Source organism: Otolemur garnettii, unplaced genomic scaffold, assembly GCF_000181295.1.
Source record: "Otolemur garnettii isolate 467f Iridium unplaced genomic scaffold, OtoGar3 scaffold00149, whole genome shotgun sequence".
Lineage (NCBI taxonomy): Eukaryota > Metazoa > Chordata > Mammalia > Primates > Galagidae > Otolemur > Otolemur garnettii.
Window position 1 is genome coordinate 918,560 of NW_003852544.1, and position 16,395 is coordinate 934,954.

The following is a 16,395-nucleotide window of genomic DNA, read 5'->3' on the forward strand; positions in this document are numbered from 1 at the left end:
AAAAAAAAAAAAAAAAGAAATGCATGAGCACATCTAATTCTGGAACAACACCAGCACCCTACCACCACCCAAGCCAAGAGTCAGCGGGCAAGCTAGGTGCTCTCTGTGTGGTCCTTACCTGGCCTGCCCTGCCTTCCTGGGCTGCCCTAGCTTCCCCATTCTCAAGGTAGAGTGAGTGTAGGTGTTGTTCCCTTTGAACTCAGTGGGTGCATCTGGGGATTAGTTTTGGACATGACCTGAAAGTGTGTCACTTTGGCCCACTGAGCTCCAGCAGCGGTCTTAGGAGGACTAGATGTTCCTTAGAGGGCCGAGAGGCAGACAAAGCAGATGCCAGCTTCAGGAGTTCTCAGGATCGATAACTGGTAGAAATGTGCTGCGCTCCTCACTGCTGTGTCTCTGTTCATCTTCTGTGTCCTGATTGAATAACTGGCTCTGGCACTGAGGTGCTGGGACTTGGTGCCTCCCCAGGAGGTAATTATCTGTTCATCTGATCTCTGGTAGGAAGCCCCCGCCCAGAGTGCCACTGGGTAAGGAGAGCAGGCAGCCAGGCAGGGGCATGTGACCAGAGCCCTGTGTAGATGGAGTGTGATGGGAGGTGCACAGGGTGACCTGTATTCATGGCAGCCCCAAGAGAGAGCTGACTGGTTATCATCTTCCTGGTGTCCCACTTGGGCCAGGCAAGACTGACAGAGAGACAGAGCCCCAAACTACAGAGACAACAGGGACAACTATGAAGTCCAGAAAAGTGGGCAGTATCAGGCAGTGGGGAACAGCCTGACCCTCAGGGCTTAGGTCACCCCACCACCACTGCCAGTGACCAGAGGCCCAGACCCTCCAGGTACCTTTGCCCTCACCAGCATGGAGGCTGCCTCTGGGTAAGGGTAGGCAGCCCTGGGACACTGGAGCTGGTCAGTAGACAGCAAACAGGACATTGAAAGGACTTACTCTTGTCCTGTGACAAATGGACAGGGGCCAGGAGATGTTGAGTGTGGACAAAGACTGTCTGAGAACTAGGCCAGGGTGACCTGCATTTTGCCCCTCCCCCCCCACCACCACCTTTCGTTCCTTCATTTTCCTTTTGGACCATCCAGGGCTGGAGAACCTGTGGCTATAAGGCTACATGTGGCCTCCTAGGTCCTTAAGTGCTACCTTTTGACTGAATCTAAATTTTATAGAACAAATCCTTTTATTAAAGAGGTATAGCAAAGAAGATGAAGCTCTTCTTGCCTCCTTTAGTGCTTAAAAAAGAACAATCTTGAAATCAGAAGGCTACAGGTTCCCCACCCCTGTGGGCATCTGGCTAATGTTTGGACCATCCCTCATCTGGTTTCTGCAACATTCTGAGGATAACTGAAGAGCTCCTCCTTCCCTGTGTGACCAAGGGTAGGGCCATGTCCACTCCCCCTTGCCAGCATTGCCACTGTTGCCCCTTCTGTCCTGAGTCAGATGTGTGCTGCCCATGGTTCAACTTGGTTCCCCAAGTCTCCTATCCTTCTTCCCATCACCCCACCCCTCCTTCCCTGACAAAAGTCCTTTTTGGCTTCCAGCCTGCCGGGGTCACATTGGTCAGTGTCCATTCCAGCCCCAATGACCAGATGCTGTGGGCACTTGACAGCCGGTGGAACGTGCACGTTCGAGTAGGGATCACTGAGGAAATGCCTGTGGGGACCGACTGGGAGCACGTGCCAGGTAGGAACCAGCAAACAGACATCCACTATGCATGGCCAACTAGGCATCCTTTGCCTCACTCCCCCTCCATATCCAGCCTGGTGCAGGGCACTCTGTCACCACCAGGACGCTCTGTAGATGACTGCAGCATCGGGAGAGAGCAGGTTCATGGGAAGTGGTGGTCCTGCCTATGTGCAGGGGGTGCTGAGTAGGGACTCCCTATTTCCCACAGGGCTGCAGGCCTGCCAGCTGGCACTGAGCACCAGGACTGTGTGGGCCCGCTGTCCAAATGGTGATCTTGCCCGACGGTATGGAATCACAGACAAAAACCCTGCTGGAGACTACTGGAAGAAAATTCCGGGAAACGTATCATGTTTCACAGGTAGGTGCTGGGGCTTAGTGGGCTAGAGGTTGTGGTGTTCCCTTGGGGGTCCTCAGGGGCTCTTGAAGAGGCTATACCAGTGGCCAGGTGTACTGGCTCATGCCTGTAATTCTAGCACTCTGGGAGGCTGAGGCAGTCAGATTGCCTGAGCTCAGGAGTTCCAAGACCAACCTGAACAAAGTGAGACCCTGTCTCTAAAAATAGCTGGGAATGGGGGCAGGTGCCTATAGTTTCAGCTACTTGGGAGTCTGAGGCAAGAGGATCGCTTGAATCCAGGAGTTTGAAGTTGCTGTGAGCTATGATAGCACTCTACGGAGGCCAACAAAATGAAACTCTGTATCAAAAAAAGAGGCTGTCCATTGAGTTCCACTCTCCCAGAGCGAGAACAAGCCATTGCTCTTCCTGCAGGAGCCCATCCCACGGTCCCCCTTGAGGGAAAGTACCCAAACACCAGGCTCTGCTGGAATCTCCTGGGAAAAGGATAGGGTACTACTGTGACACCTAACTTAAAGTTGAGGGAAGGGATCATAGATTGGAGAAGTGGTTTGTCCAGGGCCCCATAGCTGGACTTTGGTCAGACCCAGATGCAGATCCAGGCTTCTGATTCCATCTGTGCCCTTTTCCCCAGTCTGTATAACTGACAAGTGTGTGATTGGCTGTTGTCCCTGCAGTGACCACATCCGATGAGCTGTGGGCAGTGGGCCCTCCTGGCTACCTGCTCCAGCGGCTGACAAAGACGTTTAGCCACTCACATGTCACTCAGAAAAACAGCCAGGCCGCCAGCCCCCACCCCGAGGACCTGGAGGACGAATGGGAGGTCATCTGAAGGAGCCCTGGGAGCAGGAGGGAGCCAGACTCCAGTAGTGGACCCTGTGGGTTTCTGAATCACCTCAGCCCTTGTCCAGATACGTCTGGCCATGTTGGACACTGAGTACTTGCTTTCATCCATGTTTGTTTCTGTCTCCTTCCAAAGCCACAGCCTCTGCCAACAATTGGAGTGGTTGCTGTGGCAGCAGCACCTTTGAACTCTTGCCAAGGTTGTCTGGGGGGGGGGGAGTTTGGGGGGACAGTGACCGCTGCCCAGTTGCATGCACTACTGTTACCCGTGTGCTGCAGTCCTGTTCTCACCAACAAACAATTCCAGGTTCCCTTGGTGGAAGATGACTCTGGAAGCCTTCCATGGGCAGGATGAGCCAGAGCCAGGAGTAGGGGACACACCTGAGAGGTTGGTCCAGGGATTAGTTCTGCATTCATAGCCCCAGGCTAAACCAAGTAAAAGCACTTCCAGCCCTGAGTGTGCTCAGTGATGGCTTTAGGTCTCCATCCTGGAGCCCCCTACCCAACATGCAGGTTCTGGGCACATCCCATCCCAGATGCTCCAGATGGCCAACCAGGGCCAAGTGTGAGAGGGGAGGCACCGGCTGTGCCAGGATGGAGAACATGCTGCACATGTGCCACACCATGCCACACCCTCTCCACCCACACATAGGGCAAGCTCCTACCTCCTGGAGAACACACTTCAGACAGAACAATAAAGGCCGATGGATACAAATGGAATGCGGAAGTGTGCACGTGTATCCGTGGCAGGGATGGCACAGGAGGGTGCTGGCATGGGGAACTCAGCCATGGTGGCTAACTTAGAAATACCTTGGGAATGATATTTAATGCTGCTAGCAGATATCATAAAACCAGACGCATCCTCAGAGGATGAATCTACTAATTATTGCCTTTTTTGTTTGTTGTACTACAAACCTGTCTAAGATACCTCATTTGAAATCAAATCTTACAAACTTAGAAGAGAAATGTATTTTCTGAAAACATTTCTTGGAAGGCCTTTTGTCCCTTCCCGTGGTTTATCCCAAGCCTATACTGTTCTTGCCTGCAGCTTCAGAGAGGCAAGCATGCTCAGCATGTCCCTGGACTTACAGAATGTCACGGGACCTGCCCCTAGCTCCAGGGGGCAGCCTTTGGGTTGACATCCCCACAGAGGTGAAACCAGGGCCTGCTGTGGTGGTACCCTATCAGCCTGAGTCCCTGGAGTCCTGGGCAGCACCCATCTGTATCAGAGCTTCAGGACAAGGCTGGCCTAAGCCCACTGCCCTTCCCCACCCCCACAGCAGCTCCAAGGCAGGACTCCAGGTCATTGCTGTTTTTAGCTTGCCTCTGGCCCAGACCCAGTTACTTGATGCCTGTTTTTTACTAAGTGAGAGTGTCAGGGACCCACCCTCCCCAACCCCTGCCAGCTACAGGTGGAGATAAATAAAATATGTTCTCTGACAGGACCCAGCCAGCCATGAAGATGGAGGTTTTCCAGGTCTAAATGAGGACGAGATGCTGAAATCTCAGATCTTAATTCACACTTCACTTTTATAGAGCCCTTTTTAAAAGTTTGGTGATAGCAGAGGCTGCCCAGGCTGTGCCTTGCCTGTTCCTCAGGAACGGCACCGCGCTCTCCTCAACTCACAGGGCTCCGTGCAGTTAGTTGGTAACTTTTAAACTACTTGTAGCTTCAGTGCTTTATACAATTTCCTTTCTGGTTTTAATTTTTAGTTGTGCTTTGAAACAGTGCAATAAACTAGACTTTTTCCAAACCTGGTCAAGTCTGATGCTTGAGCCATGAAAAGGTGCCCTCTACAGACACAAGAGCTACGCATGGGAGAATCTGCCATCCCAGCCCCACTGTCAGTAGAGTGTGTCACAGACCTGGTCTCCTAGCACAGTCACTGCCAAGATACACACCAGTTTGCCCAGGTGGCTGTTATGGGGGAATAACCACAGGAGAGCTAGCCATACCTCAGTAAGCCCTGTGAAGGACACACTGATGGGAGGCCGGGCTGTCTCCTCACAGAGCTGCAGACAGGCTTTGGAGGTGTCCAAGGTTCTGTGTTCTATGTCTCCAGCCAACAAATGAAACCACACACTAGAAGTTCCCTACTGGAATCTAGCATGCAAAAAGGTCACATCCAGAACACCAGCGAGACACACAGTGTACCAGGAATGACCTTAACAAGAAACGTTAGCCTGTGCCAACAATGGCTAAGCTTTACAGCAGATATAAAAGAAAACTTGAATAAAAGACGATAAGCTTCACATTCCTGGATGGAAGACTAAGTATGTTATACAAAGATATTCTTTTCCAAAGGAATTTGTAGATTTAACTCAATTTTAGTCAAAATCCACATTCGAATTTCTTTTGTTTGGGGGAGGCAGGGAAGAATTCATGAGATAACATTAGTACCTGAGAATGCCCCTGGACTGTGCTGGACGTGTTGCTCACAGCTTCACATCCTTCTCACTGGAGCCTACCATGTAAATATTATTAGCCCCAAAGAGACTCAGGTTAAATAACATGCTCAAAGTCACACAGGAAGCAATGGGATTGGAATCCAATTCTGTGGAACTGAACCCATGCTATTGATGTCACCTCACTATCCTCTGCTGGTCTGAGGAAGAAGAAACAGGTGAGGACTGCTAAGAGTGATGGCCCCGTAGGAGCCCCAGCAGGGCCTGTGTGTTGAGTATGACATGGGCCCAAACCATGGAAGGACTAGTGAGGCCAGGCAGCCCAGGAACGTCTACAGGGATTTATCTTAAGAAAGGATTGCACATATGAGAGGGAGGTGATTTCGCAACTAATGCGGGCCAAACAGTATTAAATGGGTTAAAGAATCAAATCTTTTTTTTTGAGACACTTGGTCACCCTTGGTAGAGTGCTATGGCATCATAGTTCATAGCAATGTCAAACTCCTGGGCTCAAGTGATTCTCTTACCTCAGCCTCCCAAGTAGCTGGGACTACAGGCGCCCAGCTACGTTTTTTTTTTTTTTTTTAGAGACAAGATCTCGCTCTGGCTCAGGCTGGTTTTTTTTTAGAGACAGAGTCTCCATTGCCACTGGTAGAGTGCTGTGGTGTCACAGCTCACAGCAACCTCCAGCTCTTGGGCTTAGGTGATTCTCTTGCCTCAGCCTCCCAAGTAGCTGGGACTACAGGCACCCGTCATGATGCCTGGCTATTTTTTTGTTGCAATTTGGCCAGGGCGGGGTTTGAACCCGCCATCCTCGGCATATGGGGCGGGTTCAAAGCCTACTTACTGAGCCCCAGCCATTGCCCCAGGCTAGTCTTTAACCTGTGAGCTCAGGCAATACACCCACCTCGGCCTGCCAAATGCTGGGATTACAGGCATGAACCACTGTGCCAGGCCCCAAGAATTGAATGGGAAAACCTAGGCTGAGCAGTGTGGCTCACACCTGTAGTCCTAGCACTCTGGGAGGCCAAGGCGGGTGGATAGTTTGAGCTCATGAGTTCGAGACCAGCATGAGAAAAAGCAAGACTCCCATTTCTACTAAAAATAGAAAAACTGAGACAAGAGGATCATTTGGGCCCAAGAGTTGGAGGTTGCTGTGAGCTATGACGCCATGGCATTTTACCCAGGGGGACAGCTTGAGAGTCCTTCTCAAAAAAAAAAAAAAAAACTAGGGAAAACCATATCTGATTTCTGGATGGCAAAGTTTTTCTAAACTCAAAAGTGATAGGAAAAACCACAGGAAATTAAGTATACAGATTTGATTTCTTCTAAATGTAAAGATACTGTAAACAGAACATTCCACATGAAATCAAAAAGGAAAGTGATTGCAACTAATATGAATTAATGTTGAATATTTACCTTGAAAACTTGTACAGGCTCAGCATCTGTGGCTCAAGTGGCTAAGGCGCCAGCCACATACACCTAAGGTGGCGGGTTCGAATCCAGCCTGGACCTGCCAAACAACAATGATGGCTGCAACCAAAAAAATAGCCGGGCGTTGTGGTGGGCACCTGTGGTCCCAACTACTTGGGAGGCTGAGGCAGGAGACTCGCTTGAGCCCAGGAGTTGGAGGTTGCTGTGAGCTGTGAAGCCACAGCACTCTACCCAGGGGGATAGCTTGAGGCTCTGTCTCAAAAAAAAAAAAAAAGAAAAGAAAAAGAAAACTTGTACAAACCAGGAAGAATATTTAAGAGTTGAATATGGATGATGGAGATCAAAGCACACTTCATGACAACAGAAAGACCACTAGCCCAAGCACCCAGCATCCAAGGCAGAGGTGTGAGAGAAGTGGCTTGGGGAACCCTGTTGGCACAACCCTGCTGAGAGCACTAGTCTTTAAGAATACATCCTAAATCAGGGCAGAACATATAGCACAGCCTTGTTTATTGTCAGGAAACACTGAAAACAGTCTGGCATTTGGGAACAGTGACGTCAATGAAATAGTCTGTAGCTGTCACAAAGCTCCTGGGGGGAAATATGTGCAGTAGCACTGTATAGGATCTTACTGTGTCAAGGTAGAATTTCTTTGGTTCGTCATAGTAAGACGGTTGTGTAGGAAATTGTGTGTGTGTGCGTGTGTGTATACACACAAAAGATGGGAGGTAATGCAAATGTTGAAGGGTGTTTATATACTTTTCAAACTTTTGGTTGCTTTGACATTTTTCATAATTCCAGGAGAGGCAGAAACAAGTTCCCTACTTGTCACAAGAGGCTGGTCACAGTGGTTACCTATAGTATATATCTTTGTGTATCTTTTGAATTTTGAGCCATGTAAATGTATTATTTATTCCAAAAATAAATTTTACGTTTTAAAAATTCAGTTCTAGCATTAACTTGTTTTTCTTTTATTTGTATAAGGAAATTTATTTATTAAAGTTTTGGAGACTGGGAAGTCCAAGGTTGAGGGGCCCATACCTACAAGAGACTTCTTACTCTGCCATCCATGGCAGACAGTGGGAGGTGGGAGGGCAAGAGAGCACACATGAGAATCTTTTGTGGTTTTTTTTTTTTTTTTTTTTTTTTGGCCCCAGGCTGGGTTTGAACCTGCCACCTCTGGCATATGAGGCCAACACTCTACTCCTCTGAGCCATAGGCGCCGCCCGAGAATCTTTTTTTTTGAGAGAGAGAGAGAGAGATGGTCTTGCTGTGTTGCCCAGTTTGGAGTACAGTGGCCATTCACAGGTATGTTTATAGTGCACTACAGCCTCTTAACTTCTGGGTTCAGTCCTCCTACCTCAGCCTCCAGAGTAGCTGGGACTGCAGCTACTCTGCATAGTGCATACCACTATGCCCAAGTACTAACATTAAGTTGTTTTATGTTATTAATGCTACTTGAGTTATTACAAAAAACACAAAATAAACACTAAAGACTTCTTAAAAATCATATTTACAGAAGTGTTTTACAATATAGAGAAATGTTTAAGGATAAAAGGTTAAAAATAGGACTATAAGTGATCTAATTTCACATATGTAAAAATATGCATAGGAAAAAATGTGCACAGAAAAATCTATAAAACAGTTATGCCAAAATGCTAGCAGTGGTTATATGATGAGAAAGTTAGTCAGCCCCTTTGTTCATGAGCATTTAGGGTTCTGCCTCCAGAAGCTACACAGGGAGAGGGTGCAGGTCAATGTTCCACAACAGGGCCCTACCACACCTTGCCCTAGACTTCTCTGCATAATCCAAGTATTCTGCAGTGAGCATGAAGTTTACAAACACAAGGAAATTATTTTAAAATAGGAAATAGAAGCTGGGCATGGTAGCTCACACCTATAATCCTAACACTCTGGGAAGCTAAGGCATGAGAATCACTTGAGCTCAGGAGTTTGAGACCAGCTTGAACAAGAGCAAGATCCTGCTCTACTAAAAACAGAAAAACTAGCCTGGTGGTGTGGCAGGCACTGGTAGTCCCAGCTACTTGGGAGGCCGAGGCAGGAGGATCACTTGAACCCAGGAGTTTGAGGTTGCTGTGAGCTATGGAGATGCAACTGCACTCTCGCCAGGTGACAAAGGGAAAGGAAACTGTCTTTGAGAAAAAGATAATACAATAGAAAATAGAGCTCCGCCTTCACCTCTATCTTGATTAGGGTGGTGGTCATCCATGTGTAGACTTTGTCACAAGTCGTCAGAGTACACACTTAAAGTCTGTGCATTTTATCACATATATGTTATACCTGAATTTTAAAAATAGCAGGGCAGAACCAAGCACTGCCAAGGGCAGGGTTCCATTACAATTACTTCCCTTGAATAAAGGAAAGCTCAATTCTATTGGAGTGGCCTTCTGTGACTAAGCTTGTTTTCCTGACTTCCAGGAAACATCTTGATCTTAACAGTATTTGAAGTAACTGGAAACTGCTCTTAATACAGTATTTTCAACTTGATTAAGAAATCGGAAAAAGAAAAGTCACAGTAGGAAAACCACACATGAAGGTGGCATGCAAAGCAAGTACAGCTAGCCCCAGGCAGAAGCAGATCAAGCAGGGTCATGTCACCAACAGTAAAGGAAGGGACAGGTCTCTGTCCGTGCATCATGGCCACTTTGCCCAGGCCACCTGACAGCAGACTGTCCTACCAGGTCCCTTTCAGGTTTTAGCACAAGACCTTGGGGAAGTGAGGACAGTTTCTCAGTGGTGGCTCTGGGTGAGCCTGAGCATGGCTCAACCTTAACTCTCCTAACAGGTACCTGGGTTCCAGAGATTCTGGCCCCTGAATTTTTTTTTTTTTAAGCAGAATCTCACTTCATCACTCTTGGTTGAGTACTATGGCATCGCATTTCACAGCAACCTCAGACTCTTGGGCTGAAGTAATTCTCTTGCCTTAGCTTCACAAGTAGCTGGGACTACAGGCCCACCACAACTCCTGGCTATTTTTAGACAGGGTCTCGCTCTTACTTAGGCTGGTCTGAAACTCCTGAGTTCAAGCAATCCACCCACCTCAGCCTCCCAGAGTGCTAGGATTACAGGTGTGAGCCACCACACCCGGCCCTGGCCCCTGAACTCTTAACTGGGGTTAGGGCTCAGGACCCTTAGGAACACTGGGCACCCAGGTGGGTGTAAGGAAAGGGGCAGAACTGGCCACAGCCAGGTTTTTCTTAGAAACTGGTGGAATTAATGAACCAAATGAACCAATATGCTTTGCTCCAGAGAAAAATGAGTCTTGTTCTGGGTAGAGTGGTTGCCTTTGAGAAGCCGTCAAGGTCACCTGTCAATACCTCGAGAGTTAAGTTGCTGTGTGCCAAGAGTTACTGGTTCTGGCCTCTGTCCTACAACCTCATGGCCAGAATGATAATGATGACTGGGGCCAGAGAGCGTAGGGGACTGATAAGGCTAATGCTGAGACCTGCCCTGCCTCCTTTCCTCCCTCTGACCAATAGCAGCCACCAGATAACCCAAGGCTCTCCTTATCTGCCCTGCACCTTTCTCTAGATCCTCTGTTCCCACCAATGGTGGTAGTGGGATGACTGAGACAAGTGTCCCAATGAGATGCAGTTCCACTGCACATTGCTCTGCTGCTGTAGGGCTGTGGGATGCTGGCTCACCTCTCCCCAAGCTGGGCCTCTGCTTCTTCCCACCTCCCTGCCCTCCCCACTCCATCCCACCCACCTCAAACTGGTGATGTTAGAGGCCAAAGGCCCAGGCTGCCCTTATACTGTATTGCCCCCAATTCCTCCAGCAGTCCCCACCCTGCACGCTAGGACCAGGCCAGGTGTCTTTCTGGTCACCTGACAATGGGCTCTGTGGGGGTCCCTTCTGAGGCATGCCTGGCCAGGCAGCTCCTGGACCACTCCCTAGTCCAGGGGGTTCAACAAAGGTGTTATCCAAGGGACAATTGTAGATCTAGAGGGGCAGTGGAGGGGGCCGAGCCCTGGAGAGATGTGGTAAGTCTGCATACTAAGCCCTCCCCACTAGGTGGCCAGGCTTTCTAGACTAAAACTGCTGAGGTATCAGGGCCCTACAGGCTCCCCAATGCTCCCCCAGCAACCACTGCCTGTCCCTGGGTCACTCCAATCTCTACTTTCATTTCCTCCAAAGAAAGGAAATCAACCCCTCATCTCCATGACATACCTGATATGAGGACCTGAGATCTTCTAGACTAAAGGAATAGGTGCCTATGATGCCCGAGGTTGGGGCTTATAAAGATGTTAGTGTCCACTGCCCCAAGTACAAAGGTTCAGAGAGACTATTTAACAGGCCAAGGACACAGAGCAGAAGGGAGCCCTCACTCTGGCCTGGAGTCTACATTCAGTCAGAAGGCTGATCATCCTCCATCCCCGCTCCCCTCCCTCCTGCCCTACACTTCCAAATAATGGGAGTCACACCCTTTTCAGGGCAAGTAGGATGCAAAAAGATGATCCAAAACCTCTTGAAAGGAAAAACTCTATTGGAAAAACTGTAAGGCCCAGGGCACAGGGTTGTCCAAGGTCACCCTGAAAGAAGATGGTAGATCCAGGCCGCTTCCTCACCCTCTTGTGTGGCCTAGCACCCGGGACCCTTCCACCCCTCAGGGGCATTAAGGACATGGTGGGCAGGAGGTGACACCCAGCCAGGCTAGTCATTCTACTGATTTTGTTTTTTGAGACAATAGTATCACTATGTTTTCCTTGGTAGAGTGCCATGGCATCATGGTTCATAGCAACCTCCAACCCCTGAGCTCAAGAAATCCTCTTGTCTTGCCTCCCAAGTAGCTGAGACTATAGGCACCCACCATAATGTCCAGCTAGTTTTTATAGACGGGGTCTGGCTCTTGCTCAGGCTGGTCTTGAACGCCTGACCTCTAGCAATCTATCTGTCTTGGTCTCCCAGAAACTATGATTACAGGTTTGTGAGCCACTGCACCCAGCTAGTCACGTTTGAGACAGGGCCTTGCCCTATTGCCCAGGCTTGAATGCAGTGGCACAATTACAGCTCACGAAGCCTCCAACTCCTGCACTAAAGTGATCCTCCCATGTCAGTCTTCCAGGTACCTAAGCCTGTAGGCACCTACCACAACCACCACACCCAGCTAAGACTGGTCACTTTTCATCAGCAGACCTTTACCCCTCTAATTTTGGCAGGACTTCACAGCCCTCCGACCCATGCTGATGCAGGTTAAATTTCACCACCCAGCAGAATTCCCAAGCAGCACAGTCTGGCTGTCCTCCCCAGTCCCAAGGCTCCTCAGGACATGGACCCAGTTTCTCAGCCAAGCCTGTGTCCTGAATGATCATAGGGTGTTCGTTAATAAGTCTCTATATTGGCTCAGCACCCATAGCTCAGTGAGTAGGGCACTGGCCACACACACCAAAGCTGGTGGGTTCAAGCCCAGCCTGGGCCTGCTAAACAACAATGAGAACTGCAACCAAAAATATAGATAGGCATTGTGGCAAGTGTCTGAAGTCCCAGCTATTCGGGAGGCTGAGGCAAAAGAATCACTTAAGCCCAAGAGTTTGAGGTTGCTGTGAGCTATGACGCCATAGCATTCTACCGAGGGCAACACAATTAGACTTTGTCTCAAAAAAAAAAGTATATTGAGAACCTCCCTGAAGAAAACAGCTCTCCAGTGCAGCACCTGTGGCTCAAAGTAGAGCCCTGGCCCCATATGCCAGAGGCAGAGGGTTCAAACCCAGCCCTGGTCAAAAACTGCAACAAAAAAAAGAAAAAAGAAAAAGAAAACAACACTCCAGGCTGAGAATCTGACCCACAGGTTGATAAGCCACCCCTCTGATCACCCATGGCACCACCTAACACCCACTATAGGGCAGCCAAGAAACCCACCCAGCCCACCTCTGGAGGTGGAGAAAGGATGGGCCTGGAAGGCACATCTAACCCCACTGAGGGGCATGCAGCCAGTAGCCAGTGGCCAGGACTGCAGCCACTGTAAAAGCAGAGGTGAGAGGCAAGAGCCTCAGGAACTGGTGTCAGCTTGGTAGAGGGTGGGAGGAAGAAAAGCTGGTAACAGACAAACCCAGGCCTGGGTGGGCTGGGTGTCAGAATGAGTGGGAGCCATAGAAATACCAGAGGAGCTGGTGGCCAGGTTGGGATCAAGATAGAGAAACAAGGAGCTTGGGTCATGTCTCTCCCCAACCTGAGTGGGCCTGCCCAGCCCTCCCTAGTCCTGAGGATTAAGTCTAAGCCCCTGTCAGGAGTTTACAAGGCTCTAATTGCTGATTGCACAAGGCCAGACCTGACAGTTCAGCTGTCACCCCCTCTGTGACACCTTCCCTGAGGTACTACATCAAAGGCGGGAAGCTGACTTTCACCCCTTTCCAGAGTTGGGCAGAGATCCGAGCACTGGCCCAGCAGCACCCAGAAAACCTGCTGCTTGGAGCCCACTTGACCACCCGGGTCCAGCCCCCAATGTGGGCAACAGAGGAGGCAAAGATTCTGCTATAGAGAGATCAATATATGTAAAGTGCCAGATACAATGTTCTGAAAAATAGTTTTGTCCCAAAATCCAGTGCCTAGGCTGCCCTCGGGGTCTAGCCCTTGCCCGTGAGGTCCAACGGCTGCAGGAAAGGTGGCAGCGGTAGCTCGTCCAGGGCCTCGGGGAAGCGGACCGGGGAGATGGCGGTGACCAGCACCTGCATGGCGCGTGCGAAGAGCGAGGGCGGTGCCAGGCCCGCCAGCCACTGGAACTTGTCTTCACCCAGCAGCTGCTGCCAGCGTAGTCGGTCGCCCAGCAGTTCACGGCGAGCCAAGCCAGCGGCGCCCACGGGGGTATACAGTGCCAGCAGGTCGAGCAACAGCAGGCGGCGCTGACGCGGCTCCCCGGGCACAGTGGCGGTCCCAGCAGAGGCAGCGTTGGCTGTTCCAGCATCAGCATCAGTGGCCTCAGCATCACGACCCAGCTGGCGCAGCAGCAGCTCAAATGGTGTAAGACCACCACCATCACGCAGGCCAGGTGAGGCACCATGGCCGAGCAGCAGGAAGAGGCACTCTGGGCGCAGCAGCTCGCAGGCCACATGCAGCGACGTGCCACCGCCCTCCACTCGGCTACATCCTCTCCTGTCGAGCACACGTGCACGCTCTTCAGCAGGGAAGTCGCGCAGGGTGCGCAAGATGCGGCGCAGGATGCCCACACGGTTGTAACGCACAGCCAGCGTCACGTGTGGCCCCGGCGCCTCACAGCAGCGGAAGCCAGCACTAGGCGGTGCCAGCGCACGCCGTGGAAACGTGGCCAGCAGGTAGTGCGCATAAGCCTGGTGGTCATGCACCAGCGCGTAGAGCAGCGCCTCGGAGGGAGAGTAGGCAGCAGCGCGCCCTCTCTCATCCCAGTGGAAGGCCTCGCTGGCGCGCATGTCCTCCAGAAGCCACACCGGAAGCAAGTCGCGCACCGCCTGGTAGAAGGCAAACGACGACTTGCGACACTGCTTCTGTGCCTGCGAGTGCGCTGCTCCCGGGCGCTCTCGCCCACCTTCTGCGCCACCCGCTGGCCGCCGTGCATCCCACGGCATGCTGGCCGCCCTGCACCTCCAGGCCTCAAGGCATGGGCCCTGGGACAATGGCACACCTACGGGAGGGGGCCACAGTGAGGGGCGAACAGGGGGTCTTGGCCACCCCCCTCAATCTGGGAAATGGGGGGAGAAGAGAAGATGTCCTTCTATCCCTTACTCGGGTACCTAACTTTCAGTCACCCATAGGCACTCCCACAGCTCCATTCTCTCCTACCCAGAACCACCATTGTCATCCTTGATCTAGCTGCACCTGATCCTCCTCCCTGAAACTTCCTTTCTCTCTGGAATCTGCCCCTCCCTGCCTATGCCCTCTTCCCTCTATCCCCACAGTACCCCTATCCCTCTTCACCCTGCTGAAAGAGCTTCTGCTCCCATCTAGGCCAGGTCTATCCAACCCAAATAAAGTCCAAGAGGAGAGCAGGAAAACTGGGGAAGCTCAGCCAAATCCACTCTTCAGCCTAAGCTCCCTACCCCCTTTATTCCCAACCCAACCCTGATCTCTTACCCCTGACTCCTGAGGGGAGCCCTGGAGCCTCCTCCCCAGACTAGAGGCGTGATCTAGATTCACACTTACCCGGTCCCTGGACCGCAGTCACCAAGTTCTGTGGCTATGGGTCTATCACTTTTCCTTGCTGAGCCTCATCTTCCTTATCTGTAAGAAATGGGTGTGGTGTGGACGACCTCTGGCTGTGTGCTCCCATAGCAGTTCAGGGAGTGATTCTAGCCCTCCATCCACAAACAGGTTTGCTGCATTGTCAGCAATCCCAGCTCCTGAGAGGAGGCAGGAGGGTGAAGTCAGCCTAGAGACTGGTGCGGAGGGTGCTCTATGCAACCTGCAGTCCCCTCCAGGTCCACTGCTTCTCTTGAGCCCACTCACTACTTGATAATGCGATTGGTGCCATCCCATTTTCCAGCAAGGGACAAGCTTGTCCAAGGTCAGTGAACAAGTCACAGTAGAGCAAGGCCTAGAACCCAGGCCTCCTGTGCCCATTTTGGACCCATTCCAGGTGTAGTGGGGACGCCCAACCCACAAGGACCCCGACTTGAGCTCCGACCATCTCCTCTGAGCCCCAGTCCCAACCTAAGCCCAGGCTTCTGACCCTAGCTCAGGCCCAAGCTCCATACTGGCCTGGGACAGCAAACAGGCTGTGTCCACACACACTGGGTCACTGTCACAGGCATGGTGGGGGTGGGCTGCAGCCACAGTGCCTTTTGGGTCAACACCGTGACTGGGGCCCCTTCCCCAGCCTGGGCCTCCGCGCCCCAGGTGTACCCTGTGTGGGCCCCCGCGGGGCGCCAGGCAGGTTATGTAAAGTTCGGCCGCCCCACGTCACTGGGGCAGAGTCACGGCCGCAGGTCGGTGAATGAGGGGGCTGGGCCACACAGGGCAGTGCCGGGCGCCGGATGCCAGGTGCCAGCTCCTCCGCGTCCCCTCCCGGCGGACAGCTCGACCTCGGGCCACCGCAGAAATCGAAGTCGAGCCCGGGTTATCTGCGGGCTGGTGGCCTGAGCGGTGAAGTCTACACCTGCGGGTGCGTGTGCCGAAAGGTATGGGGGCGGCGGACGCGTGCTGAGCGGGCTGGGAAAGAGGGCTCACCGTGGGGAACGAAGGGGCCGCAGGCAGGAGCGTGCGCCGTCCCCGCAGGCGAAGGTCCCACGACGAACGGACGGGAGAGAGCCGCTGCCGCCGCCGCCTGCGCCCCCCCCCCCCGCCCCCCCAGCCGCCGCGGCGGGATTGCTGAGCGGCTGTACCGGGGCCGGCGGCTGGCGGCGGCCGGCGGGCGGCGCAGTGCGGCCCCGGCCGGGCAGGACCGCGGGACGGTCCGCGGCAGCCATTGGCCCGCGCCGCCGGCCCCCCCCACCGTCCATTGGTCGCCGCGCTGCACCATTGTTACGTCATCGGCCGGCAGGCGGGGCGCACAGCTGGACCTGCGGAAAACTTCGGAGAAACTTGAGCGAACGCCGGGGGCCAGGGGAGTGGGGAACCGGAAAAGAGGGGCGGGGCCGCGACGGGGGCGGGGCGAGTCTGGAGGAGGCGGGGAAGGGCTCCCAGAACCCGAGCCGAGACTCCGGGCTCTGAGCTCTGGGTTTCAGGAGGCCCAGGCCGGG

General features: G+C 52.3%; 2 protein-coding genes across 3 annotated transcripts in view; one reads left to right on the plus strand and one right to left on the minus strand.

Annotated features, from left to right (window-relative positions):
- The window catches only part of TECPR2 (tectonin beta-propeller repeat containing 2), a 131,709-nt gene extending 128,630 nt beyond the window's left edge, over positions 1-3,079 (plus strand). The window contains exons 17-19 of the mRNA XM_023518870.1: positions 1,548-1,689; positions 1,901-2,050; positions 2,722-3,079. Coding sequence (XP_023374638.1) covers positions 1,548-1,689; positions 1,901-2,050; positions 2,722-2,876 — 447 coding nt within the window. The 3' untranslated portion in view covers positions 2,877-3,079. The remainder of the gene's footprint in view (positions 1-1,547; positions 1,690-1,900; positions 2,051-2,721) is intronic.
- Positions 3,080-13,214: 10,135 nt separating this feature from the next.
- ANKRD9 (ankyrin repeat domain 9) lies at positions 13,215-15,979 on the minus strand. Of its 2 annotated transcripts, none has more exons than XM_023518871.1 (3): positions 15,884-15,979; positions 14,861-14,938; positions 13,215-14,342 (listed from the first exon to the last, which is right to left on the minus strand). In XM_023518871.1, exon 3 carries the CDS (start codon positions 14,284-14,286, stop codon positions 13,312-13,314), a length of 975 nt encoding a protein of 324 aa, XP_023374639.1. In that variant the 5' UTR covers positions 14,287-14,342; positions 14,861-14,938; positions 15,884-15,979; the 3' UTR covers positions 13,215-13,311. The 2 variants fall into 2 exon arrangements, with proteins under 2 accessions (XP_023374639.1, XP_003799374.1); XM_003799326.3 differs by having other exon boundaries at positions 14,861-15,057.
- Positions 15,980-16,395: the final 416 nt, after the last annotated feature.